Genomic DNA, 13,154 nt, shown 5'->3' with positions numbered 1-13,154 from the left:
TAGTTAATCATTTAAAAAACTAAAAACATATACATATAATTTTATCGACGCAAGGTTTGCTTCTTCGCTGATCGAGATACACTTGCGAACGAGTCTGGTTGGCGGCAGCACGTTTTAAATAGTTGCTAAACTCATTACACTGACTGTTCTTATCCCACCTCTCTACTCGTTATATCGCCTACTGCGCGGCGATGTGCACATCGGGAATGTGCGTGTCGTATTCATAAGATATGGAGTGGCGAACAGTGGTGACGATAGTGCTGGTCGTAAGCCTTTGTTTTTTCATGGTACCAATTAGAGTGGAGCCGGATAAAAATGTTGAAGACGCCAAATTGTTCGCGAATTACATTGACCGATATAACAAATCCTACAAGGACAATCCTGAAGAATATAAAAAACGGTTCGAGCGTTTTCAGGTGAATGACAAGGCGATCTGTCAGTCCGATCGTACTTGCGCAAAATATTTTATATTATTATTACCAGACTTAATATGATAATAATTTGATATATTCAAATATACAAAGAATGCAACTAATACATAGATATTAAATAACATAATATATAAACATGGTGTCTCTTAATTTAATATTAATCAGAGGAGAACACTAATTGTAGAGATCATTGCAACATATCGAGAGGATGAACGGTTTTCGCTCGTCACAAGAAAGCGCCTATTATGGACTGACAGAATTCTCCGATTTATCCGGGGATGAGTTCCTGGAACGAACCCTGATGCCCGATTTATCCGTACGAAGTGAGTCTAATTTTATTGGAAACCAGTTACACGTTGCAGGATAATTGAGTGGCCAAGGTTTTGGGATATAAAGATACTGTATTTCATACGGTGTGAATCGTAGCTCGGTCGAAGAGAGACTGCCTAATACGCCCGGTTTCTTTATAAAAACGGCGGAATTACAATCCGTCGCCGATTCGGCGGCTCGTCTGATATTCGAGCAAAGCTATGCCGCGCTGGCCGGTATCGTTTGTTATTATATCGGCGGCGTTCGAATTCTTTTTATCGCTTACATCAAACGCCACGGCGTCTTAAACTCTCACAACGTGCGATTACTTCGATCTACCTGACTCTGATTGTGGTTTGTTCACTGATACGGCAATCTTATCGATCAGGTCAGAAGCACACGAGAGCGTCGTATCATCGTCAGCATTCTACGGGCTCGGTTAATCGTGTAAAAAGGATGCCAGGGATACTCCCTAAGTTTGACTGGCGGGACAAAGGGGTCGTGGGACCAGTTCGAAGTCAGGAGAGCTGCGGCGCGTGTTGGGCGTTCAGCACAGTCGGGGTGGCCGAATCCATGTACGCCATCAAAAACGGAACTTTGTATCCCTTTAGCGTGCAGGAAGTAGGTCGTTGTATTCCTGACACGCCTCTCTGTTCACACACGAGGGGACTGCTGAAAGAAGCTCGTATTAAATACAAATTTTGCGAAAGCGTGCTCAGGCAAATTATGCTCCGATAAATCGGCGGATATCGTACTCTCAGGGCGATTGGCTCCCTTATTTCAGCAGCTCCCTTGAACTTTCAACGCAATTTTGCCCGAGGATCCAGGAAAGTCTTGAAGCGAGAAATTTAAAAGATTTCCTGCACGATTTTCAATGCAGCTAGAGAGAAAGAGGAAGAAAAGGAAAGAGAAGATAAGAAAAATTTGTTGAAAATCTCTTGAGAATTTCTTCTTTCCTGGGTTCCGCTTATCCGTTCTTCGATAATTCAACTTTTATCTTGCGATATCGTCACGCAGATGATCGACTGCATGCCAGGCGATTACGGGTGTCAGGGCGGTGATATATGTAGCTTGCTCTCGTGGCTGCTGGCGTCAAAGACGGAAATCATCTCCGAGAACGATTACCCGCTCACGTGGCGAACCGACACGTGCAGATTATCCAAGTAAGTGCAATGTAAATATCAAAAAATATTCGATAGTAAAAAAAAATAATTTTCAAGACTCGATATAGTTGCATTTGTAGTCCGACAGATCTTGAAAGTGCCTTGATACCGTTTCAGAATTTCTGCGAAGGCACAAAGAGGAATCACGGTGACGGACTTCACGTGCGACAGGTAATTGATTTTCGCTCGGACATGATTATTTTATCTTGATGAGAAATCTTCTTTTTTCATTATAAATTTCATTGAATTAAATATCGTATACATATTTTATATTTCTACTACATCGGTTCCCGAACAATCAATCGAGCTTGTTTCAGCTTTGTAGATGCAGAAAAAGAACTCCTAAAGACACTCGCGATTCACGGACCCGTGGCGGTTGCCGTGAATGCCATGTCTTGGCAGAATTACTTGGGCGGCGTAATACAATATCACTGCGACGGATCGTTTGAAAGCGTGAACCACGCGGTGCAAATAGTGGGATACGATCTAACGGCCAGCATACCGCATTACATCGTTAAAAATTCGTGGGGCCCGACCTTCGGCGACAAGGGCTACCTTTACATTGCACTCGGCAAAAATCTATGCGGTAAGATTAATTACAAGCGGTTTAGCATGTGCGATATTTATAGTTATTAAATTATTTGTTTCAGCGAATAAAAATAAATTATTGTGTGTGTTTGCAGGCATAGCCAATCAGGTCTCGTCACTTGATGTCGCATGATTGATTGCAAAATTTCAGATCGTGCCTCTGTTTCAGGGGTTCAAGTACTCAAAACTTAAATAAACATATGATATGTATTTTATTATTTGTTTTACATATAAGCAAGGAACTCATAATATTATGATTTAATAAAAACTTAAAATTGTGTTAAATATATGATAATAATATTTTCCCTACTATTTATATCGATCGTCTGTGCAGCGTTCGATGCGAAAATTTATTATGTTATTGAGGTAAAAATGATTCGAGATGAAAATTTATCTTTCAGAAAATGATAATAATATTTGTAGTTACCCAATATAAGAATATATTCATATATTCATAAATATCATATATTCATATGAGTTTTCTTTCCCCTTCAACAATCTCGATATCGTAAATTTCTAAAAAACGCTGACTTTTCCTTCTGAATTATCCTGCAGAGTTTACAATTAATAATTTATACTTCATAATTATACAATTATATACATTGGTACAATTAATATAAATTACGTATTGTAATATGTTACAATTAATGTCTAAATAATTTTCAGACAGAGAATTTATATTTTCAATTTTAACATAAATAAAATTTTCTGTCGCAGGACGTATATCGGGACGTTTTCCCCTCGTGATAATTCAGGCTACATGGAAAGATTTGAGCTACCTGCGTTGCTTAATCGTTATCTGCAGTGCACTTATACGCTGGCCATGTGACGTTAGGAAAGCGGAACTTATCTGTTGACAGTTTACAAGATATGTTATGTCATGCATAAGCTATTTTCGGAGTTGCTCGAGGAGTCCTCCGGTTTATTCTGTTTTTCGTCCGAGCTCCAGCCGTTCGAGGCAATCGATAACTTCGTCTTCATTTGCTTCGTCAACGGCGGAATCATGTGCCGAGGTATCAGGAAGGTCGACAAGTTAAACAGATCCAGAAAGACCTTGTATCTATCGCTGCTCATTAAAATACACAGAATAAGCAATTGGAGTTAGAATTTATCAGAAATATGCGTAAGCAGAGAATAATGCGATCGCGAGTATTCGACGCGAGCATTCTACGGGATGCCATGTAAAGTGACGTATTGAATAATCAATTAAAAATAGTTATTTGTAAACGATAATTTTACTGGCGAGCGATAAACTCGCTTCGTTGATCTTGAAGCAAATTATTGCAACAAAATATTTGCGCTGATAGTGGAGCACGCGGTATAAATAAGTATTACGTTTCATTTGCAACATTATTTTCGCCAACGTCGCGTCGTATGCAATCATCGCTTTCTTTCTTCAAAGTAAATCAATCTCGTTTATAAGTACCGGAATAAGTAATTAATTAATGTACCTTAGCGTGGACTTGAGATATTGATAACCGGAGGAGCCGCCAGTGCCCAATTGTTGGGATCCGATCATCCGTTGTACCATGATAACGTGATTATCTGAAAAGAAAAAAATTAATATTTTTAATATTTTTAATATTGACGAAAGAAGATAAGATTACACTGGACAATATGACGCTAACGTGCATTCCGTATACAACGTTACATCATCTGAATAACTTGAGACGAATACGTCTTCTTACATCTCCATTTTGTGATTAAGGAGTCAATATCCATTAACGCCATGAGGATTTGGTGTGGTTGGCTGAACCGTGGCTCGTCCCGGTACAAAGTGATCATTATCGCTCCTTGAAGAGCACCGTGCGAAAATCTACGTTCGCCGCGCGACACCAGGGCGTTGTGGAGAGATTCATTGAAGATGGTATCGAAAACCGCTTGCCGCGAGCGCACGTTGGCCAGCAGGTGCTCCTTAATTTGTTGTTTGGTTTGTGCCTAAATTCAAATTGAATTTTAATTTAATTTTTTATACATACTCTTTATTTGTTTCATCGACATTCCGCATCTGTGATTTTAATTGATATCGTTTTCTTTCATGTGTTTTAGCGTTATTATCCTCAAAGAAAAATTCGTTCTCAAGATCGTCGGAGAGTTACAAACGCCAGAGGGTTTTCTGTCAAGCTACAATTAACTTGCGGAATTAAAATAGACTCAGGCGTGATTACGTTCGCGGTTTGTTCCTGTTCACTCAGCATCTTCTCCACCGATCGCTTGTACTTTCCCCAGAAGTCGAAGTCGTCAGTCTCGAGACCCGGTGTCCTGGTTAACCATCTTTGAACCAGAGTGCTGAGACTGTGCTCCTCTTCCGACCGCTTGATCGCCTCGATAGCCGCGGGATCTCTACCAAAGACCCTCATGTAACTCTGATTATATTTGACCCTGTGTTCTTGCTTCACGCCCAGTTTGTTCTCCAGCAGGCGGAATTGCAGCGATTGGAAACCCGAGGCTGGGCACAGGTAGTCTCGAAACGCCATGAAGTCCAACGGCGTCATCGTCTCCAGAATAGTCACTTGATCGACCAGCAACTGCAATATGCATTGGTCTCATTCCATGATTTCATCCAAGATCGGCAGAGATTGTTGTAATTGTAAATTCTTGTAATTATAAGTCATGGAACACGTCATTGAGACTGTTGGTATTTCAAACCTCGAAAAGACACGTTTCTTATCGATTGTTCAACGAGACTGCTTTCGTATTTCTATGGGTGCTGGCATAAAGGGTGCGTACATAGGGTCTATGCAAGTCTAGTGCGCCAATATGGCAATGCAAGTACACCAAAGGATCGCAATGAGCCTAGCGTAATCATATTCATTACTAATGAATATGATTACTAATTTATACGCTAATGAATCATTAGCATATAAATGATTTCTCTTAACACAGATTTAATCAGATCGATCTGTGTTCTCATTTTTTCTCTAATTTTTCATAATTTTTAATTTAGAATTGTTTATAGAGTTGTGACATTAATTCTCTATCGCGTAATATAGAAAATTCCATTTTATTTTACACTCAAAGATAGACTGAATTATCTTTGGTTATTGATGTAGGCGCGTTGCTCTCATTTCACAACGGTAATTCTGTCGCAAGATATTCAATATTATGTTTTGATATTATATTCACGTGCGTATCGAGAATACAGCAGGTTGCGGGGAGATACCTTGTGAAATAAAAAGAAAGAACCACACCTTCGTTCCGCTGTATTAAAATGTAATGCGGTAAAAAGAGTAACGGGTTTGTTACGTAATGTAATTACGTACACACAAGTCGATGTCCGGTGTCACATGTCATCTAAGAATATTATCTTACTCAGATCCCCGATATTGTTTTCGCATTTTCCACGGTCTTGCCTATCGGATTCCTATCGTAATTGTAATGGTAATCGTTGTTAAATACGAAGGAAAATATGCCGCTACGCGTCAGACATTCTACATGTCGGTGTTATCTTCATTGATTTGCAACAACTTATTACGAAATCAATTTTGTGAGTGAGATAGTATCATCTCGGATATTCTATTAATTTTTTCTTATTTCTGTTTTGCTACTAACAAGTATCAAATAAAGAGTTCAGGATTCTTGAAGATAGATAGAATTTATCAAGCGAAAAAAAGTAAATGTAGCTTAAAATCGATTCTGCGTTAAAAGCGAATATCTATTCCGTATTTGCATCACGTAATATTTTAGCTGGCACAAGTTACAAGTCGCGATTTGTGATTTCGCATGAGCATCGTACGTGTAGCTGCACGTTACTTCGCACGTGTTTCCGTAACACGTAAGAGGATGTAAGAGGAAGCATCACGAACAGCAAACAGCTTTCACTGATGAGATGAAAAAATTTGATTAAATGTCGGGGGAACACGCATGGTAATCGGCTTATGATTAAGGGTCGTTCACCTTTCCTCGCCATCATTGTCACCGTGGATGTAAGCGGATTTATCTGCGATGCATCTAATTAGCATCTCACTCGAATTACACGCTATTATTAGACACAGGACCGCGTCCCGTTTTTTGCGCAAACGTTTTTCAGAACGTACTTTCAGGATGAGCACGATGCGATTCAGTCGCTTCAGAATCTCCAGAGTTTTCGTCTCGTTCAGGACATGGGAAACTCCGTTTTCCTGGTTGTTGGCCGAGCTATTATTCATCGTGCCATTGTGCGCGTCATGAGCATCATGAGCATTGGAGCTGAAGAGCGCCCTGACGGAGTCGAGCTCGAAAATGATTTGTTTGAACCACAGCTCGTACGCTGAGACAATCAAGAGGCATGCAGTTAGATCAGTGCATACAAGAAACAATAGTGGACCAAGGTTGGAACGATATTTACTGCGCGATAGATATCAATTCAATTTTTGAATGTTTGCTTGTCATTTTCAATCATTCATCGGCGATGAATACATTAAGTTTGATACGATAAATTAATTGCATTAGTACCTTGGTGAGTGATGATGAAGAGATGTTCATCGTGGACCTCGTCACTGTATTCGGCGCTGAGTAATCGTTGCGCTGACAAGATCTTGTCCAAGTGTAGATACTCGCCGTAGAGCAATCCGTGCATTAACTTGTCCTTGTCCTGATCGTGATCCTCTCTTCAACGAAATTGATTCACTCTTATCAGCACTATCGGTCGCGTGCAATGCATGCATGTGCTCGCGAACGTGAGTGGTAACACGCAACCGGCTTACGATGTTACGAAATCAAATGTAAATTACGCTGCCGCACGTAATCTGTTTTGACGAATGTCGCGGAATGCTTTTATCATTATTTCATCACTTAAAAGCGTGAACCAAATCATTGAAAGTAATAGTCACACGTGAAGCACGTACTGCATCCGAACATGCTCGGTTTTTTATCGCGTAATTTAATAAATGAGATATTAAAAAGAATTTTTTCAAGGTACTTAGGATGAAAAAAATTACTTACGCGATACCACTTGATACTGGACAAGCCATGCTTGAGATATATGTCTCTTTGATGAAGAAGTCAACGAAGTAACACTGAGTCTCTCAAGAAGTTTTTTTAATATAAATTAATTTGTTCAAATGCTCTTGAAACTAATAGACTAGATCTTGTCAGAAAGATCGATGCGTTTCTTGAATTGTAAATTTTTTTGAAATGTAAGTCATCGAATGCAGGGGAGACTACACGCGATGCACGTTGTCGAAGAGGTGGCCGGCGCGAGACTAACGTCCCATTGGCAAAGGACGGTAATGAATTATCTTCTGGATAATATCGGCGCCTGAGAGTTACATTGCAATGAAGCATCTTTTAACGATAACGGGTCGTATATGGATAAGCGCGATTATCGTCATTTATGTCTTGTTTTGATTTGTTATAGTTCACTTGTCGTGTCAGGCTTGATGTATTCATCGCCGATAAACGAAGTGCCAGGCTTGCAACAGCGAGTAAAAAATGCTTACCAAATAATTGGGACAGAGTAAAATATTTTCTAGAAAATACACGCGTTTTCGTAATTGAATGATAATAATGTAAAGAAGAAAGCAAATCAATAAGAAAATTATCCATGTTTTTGAAATAAAAACTTGCCTCTGTACATGTATTCAATATTTCGATTTTTTAATATATCTTAGCAATTATTGTATACTGCTTGAATTTTAAATTAGTTCTTAATGCAGTATATAATATTATTAAAATTATAATTTTGTTTAGTGTTATCACGTTTAAACAACTTAACATAACATTATGACAAAATTATAGTTGATAGATATTTTCATCTTGTAATCTTGATTTTGTAATCGTGAGAAATTATCTCAAGAGTGAATTAATCACACAAACACCAATTTTTAATTAAAGTGTTTTATCATAAGCTTTTGCAGGCATATCAAGCTAGTGTCCGTCTTCTAAACTTTTTCAATCCTAGTATTGGCCAACATTTTAATGAAAATTTAATAACAAAATGATAAAAACATCTTTTAAGATTTATATAACAATTTATTGCAGACTCCTATGATATCGTCGGTTGCGATAATTCTCTCTGATTTCCTAACATTTCTCCTCAGTGGCAGATGTCGCATCGTGTATATCACGTTGCCTTGATTGAATAATAAATTAAATAAAAGGAAGATATCCTAAATATGCAAAAGGATAAATAAACAAGAGATTCTTATAACTCGTAAACCGACATCAATTATAATTACGTCTCGAGCAATTTAAAACTAATTTTTCCAGCGAAACTGAAAAAGCTTTATTTTATCGCAGCATTTTTCTCTTTTATATTATATATATTTATATCATGATTAATTGGTTGCAACGTTTCTCGCAAATTTACTCTCAAATCTGCTTAGGTTTCCCTTGAGCGATCGTTCGGCTTTTCTGGTGAACAGCTGATGTAGTTTCCGTCCTTGAAATACCGTTGCAGAATAAGAATGCTAAACTTTCTACGAGGAACAACGTTGCAAAGAAGATTGAAGGACCGTTTGCCGATTGATATTCCTACTACGCAGATTTTCGCAGAAATTGGCAGTAAGCTTGAAGTTTAAGCTTGCAGAAAAAATTAGCGGAGCAGGAATTACAAAGCAGAAATAATGTTATTTGCGATGAATTCGCGTAAATGTTTACCCAGTATGAATTATTAATTTACATTTTCATACTTGTTTGTATCTTATTGATTAAATTCCCATTTGAATGAGGCGAGTCCATCATGCCGCTGAGATTATTTCGAAAATAATCTCCGGACCAATCGTGAGCGACCACAGAATTTTCAACACAATGACGTTATAATTTAAATTGCGCAAATAATAATGCACATAACTGCCAGGATAAATAATAATAATAAATAACAATTATTGGTAATAACAATTATTGTTAATAAAATCATAACGATGGTGGTTCCAGATAGCAGAGAGATCTGTTGATGCGTTCAGCTATCCACAGGACACGTAGTTTCCCGGAAATATTGATAACACCGCGGTCACTGATTAATTTTCTTCCCTTCCCCCGGAGCTTCGTTCTTCTTCATCTCGCGTTCCCAGCGACCTATCGATTTACCCAGTACCGAAGAGCGAGTGCCCAGTGGCCTCTTTGTCGTTGTTCCGCTGCAATTTTCACGGAATTTCCTCGATATCGGATTCGAGTTCGCATCTCGTTCGCGGAACGCACGTTTGCCCATGAGAACGAAACAAAATGCAACAAAATACTTGCAATGTGCGCAAGTATGCACACACAGCAGGAAACATATCTCGTGATAAGCCGTTCCCTGAAGAAACGTTCCCTACGCATAGACTTTAGAGGAAGTCACTTGTCGAAGAGAATGTTGCAAGTAACGATCGTTGCTTGCGGATCTCTTAATCGCTTAAGGGGGGAGCCTGCTTTAGAACGCTGAAAATAAGGTATATTTTACGAATTGTTTTTGGAGAAACTATACAGCGGATCATTATAAAACTTTGATGCATTTATTAGTACATGTTTAAAGACAAAAAAAATTATTTTTTGATTTGAATATATCGCCTGTAGAGGTCGTCCTGGAGGCATCTCAGTGCAGCCGGTATTGTAAATTGGTGAGCATTCTCCCGCCTCCAAATTTCATCCAAACTGAAAAATTGAAATATTTTCTCGTTATTTATGAATTCCCATCGTCGATGAACCTTTAATATTCATAAAAACATTAAGTTAAACAATTATTTTTGCATGAAAAAGTTCAAAACCTTTGCCTAAAAATCGTACTTTTGTGTTCTAAGCTCCACCATTTTGGCACTTTTCAACTTTTTTCTTCGCGTGCATTACGAGTATCATCATTACATTCGCCGTTCACAGCGCAGCATTAAGGGGGGAGCCTGCTTTAGAACGTTGAAAATAAGGTATAATTTTACGAATTGTTTTGGAAAAACTATACAGCGGATCATTATAAAACTTTGATGCATTTATTAGCCGGCATTGTAAATTGGTGAGCATTCTCCTGCCTCCAAATTTCATCCAAACTGAAAAATTGAAATATTTTCTCGTTATTTATGAATTCCCATCGTCGATGAACCTTTAATATTCATAAAAACATTAAGTTAAACAATTATTTTTGCATGAAAAAGTTCAAAACCTTTGCCTAAAAATCGTACTTTTGTGTTCTAAGCTCCACCATTTTGGCACTTTTCAACTTTTTTCTTCGCGTGCATTACGAGTATCATCATTACATTCGCCGTTCACAGCGCAGCATTAAGGGGGGAGCCTGCTTTAGAACGTTGAAAATAAGGTATAATTTTACGAATTGTTTTGGAAAAACTATACAGCGGATCATTATAAAACTTTGATGCATTTATTAGCCGGCATTGTAAATTGGTGAGCATTCTCCTGCCTCCAAATTTCATCCAAACTGAAAAATTGAAATATTTTCTCGTTATTTATGAATTCCCATCGTCGATGAACCTTTAATATTCATAAAAACATTAAGTTAAACAATTACTTTTGCATGAAAAAGTTCAACAACTTTGCCTAAAAATCGTACTTTTGTGTTCTAAGCTCCACCATTTTGGCACTTTTCAACTTTTTTCTTCTCTCTTTGGTTCATCGATGATGGGAATTCATAAATAACGAGAAGATATTTCAATTTTTCAGTTTAGACGAAATTTGGAGGCAGGAGAATGCTCACCAATTTGCAATGCCGGCGACGCGGCCGCACTAAGATTTCTCCAGGACGACCTCTACAAGCGATATATTCAAATCAAAAAATAATTTTTTTATCTTTAAACATGTACTAATAAATGCATCAAAGTTTTATAATGATCCGCTGTATAGTTTCTCTAAAAAAATTCGTAAAATTATACCTTATTTTCAACGTTCTAAAGCAGGCTCCCCCCTTAAAAGGAAAAAGCATCGATTCCATTTTGACATTTGCTTTCGCGCCTATACATGTATGGTATAATGTGCTGATGCTGCGTCCTCTCACGTGTACGCGGCCGCGAAGTTGTTTCAAGGTACTCCACGTGCTGTATGTGCATCACTTATTCAAGAGCCGGAAGCGCCATTCGGGAGTTCGTTCGATTACATGCGACACTCATTTACGTAATTGTGTTTGTCCCGTCGAGAAGTGTTTTGCCATGATTACCGGGAATATTACCAGAGACATTATGCCCGTCGCACGCTAATTTCTAATATTTCGCTTAACGATCGCGCGCGTCTCGCCGGATTACATCCCGCGTCGCGCAAAGTAGCCGGCTCAGGAGCTGTAACATGTTGTGAGTTGACACGCACGGAAGTTTCGTTGGACATGCTGCGATTTATTTACCGCGCGACAAGTTCAGGGTTCCCTCGTTATTAGAGGGAGCCGAACGATATCGAGAAGGTGTAATTTCCGGCGTAATCATCGGCATTAATGAACGCCGAGGAGTCCGCACTTTCCGGTTTCTCTCCTCCTCTCTTTCTTTCTTTCTTTCTTTCTTTGTCGGATTCTCTCGCGTACAGGACGCGTGGCAGTGGACCTCGTTCGCTGCAATTTGCATGAATTAATAGCTTTGTATTCTATCCCGGTTTTTCCGCTTAGCGCTCATTATTACATTTTCTCTTGACAAGGCGAATGCAGGTCTGTCCGTCGCGCGTAATAGTTTCTTCGCGGGCGGCACGTTTCTCGTGCGGAAGACGTGGCACACTTCGAGCGATATTTTTGCGACAGCCGAGAGTTTCGGATAGAAATTCGAAGTCGGTGAAGTACGTGACGGGAAGGTACACGTCAGTAATATTTATTACAAGAATGAATGCTACAAATACAAGCGTCATTTAAATGATCGACGCATAGGGGATAGATAATGTCAAATCGACATAGCCTTCTGCTGATACGCTATGTGTGCGAGGAAGATTAAAGAGCGTATTAGAGGTTCAATCGTAATCTCAAGGTTGATACCACGATCGAGTAATAATTTACTAAGCGTGTTTAGCCGACCAATTCTTTTCCAGGCGGCCGCTTGCGCAATCTGCGGAATTTGCTCAGAGATAAGGAGCTCGTTCTGTCGCAATCGAGCGCAACGGCATAAAATGAAGATAATGGACCAGCGGCCGATTATTCGCCCACAGTAACGGCTTCTCGTTACTCAATATTCGTCGGCAAGGGTCAGCTCAGGGTGCGGCCAGCGCAAGTCGGAATTTACTTCGCCAGACTTCGCGCAAAACGCAAAACGATCGGAGCGGAAACACGCCCGCGAGCTCGCACGCACGGTTTTGCCTCCCTTTCTCGCGACAACGATAACCCGTTGTGCAAAATCGTTTGCCACGTCCATCAAGAGCTTCGCTTTTTCCGTCGTCCCCGTCGTTCGTCGAGCAGAAAAGACTAAATCGCACGTGTCAGATGCCACTGCGTCTGGAATTGTTTTGGAGAACGGAAGGACTGAACGACGCAGGATGCATGTTCATTTCGGCATTGCATACGAGCGAATTTCATTAGGATTGCGTTTTTTGTTTAATTTACGTAGTAAATATAGAAATCCATGCAACCACGTCAGAACATCTGACGCCATTGCGGAAACACGTGAGAAGCCGGTTAATGAGATACCATTCACCGCGATTGTCCGTCCTGTTCGGGCAATTTCCCTTCGACTGCGCGCCCGCGAGCAGTTATGGGAGTAGCTGCGTGTTTTTTTTTTTCTGTGGAGACAGAAGCCTAGATTGAAGCTGGCAGTCGCGCATTGATTTCTTCGATCAGATCCTTCGGCCTCTATAAGAA

General features: G+C 39.5%; 2 protein-coding genes across 3 annotated transcripts; one reads left to right on the top strand and one right to left on the bottom strand.

Moving 5' to 3' along the window:
• Positions 1-60: 60 nt before the first annotated feature.
• Positions 61-2,678, top strand: LOC105284157 (cathepsin O). Of its 2 annotated transcripts, XM_011347465.3 has the most exons (7): positions 215-416; positions 616-754; positions 1,129-1,361; positions 1,758-1,903; positions 2,021-2,074; positions 2,221-2,489; positions 2,587-2,678. In XM_011347465.3, exons 1-7 carry the CDS (start codon positions 231-233, stop codon positions 2,622-2,624), a joined length of 1,065 nt encoding a protein of 354 aa, XP_011345767.1. In that variant the 5' UTR covers positions 215-230; the 3' UTR covers positions 2,625-2,678. The 2 variants fall into 2 exon arrangements, with proteins under 2 accessions (XP_011345766.1, XP_011345767.1); XM_011347464.2 differs by having other exon boundaries at positions 61-416; positions 2,221-2,678.
• Positions 2,679-2,832: 154 nt separating this feature from the next.
• LOC105284156 (tryptophan 2,3-dioxygenase) lies at positions 2,833-9,185 on the bottom strand. The gene is made up of 7 exons (XM_011347463.3): positions 7,415-9,185; positions 6,926-7,080; positions 6,529-6,740; positions 4,660-5,019; positions 4,180-4,429; positions 3,943-4,036; positions 2,833-3,557 (listed from the first exon to the last, which is right to left on the bottom strand). The coding sequence occupies exons 1-7, from the start codon at positions 7,441-7,443 to the stop codon at positions 3,365-3,367; spliced, it is 1,293 nt and encodes a 430-aa protein (XP_011345765.1). The 5' UTR covers positions 7,444-9,185; the 3' UTR covers positions 2,833-3,364.
• Positions 9,186-13,154: the final 3,969 nt, after the last annotated feature.

This window comes from Ooceraea biroi, chromosome 12 (assembly GCF_003672135.1).
Source record: "Ooceraea biroi isolate clonal line C1 chromosome 12, Obir_v5.4, whole genome shotgun sequence".
Taxonomy (NCBI): Eukaryota; Metazoa; Arthropoda; class Insecta; order Hymenoptera; family Formicidae; genus Ooceraea; species Ooceraea biroi.
This window is presented reverse-complemented; position numbering and strand designations above follow the sequence as displayed.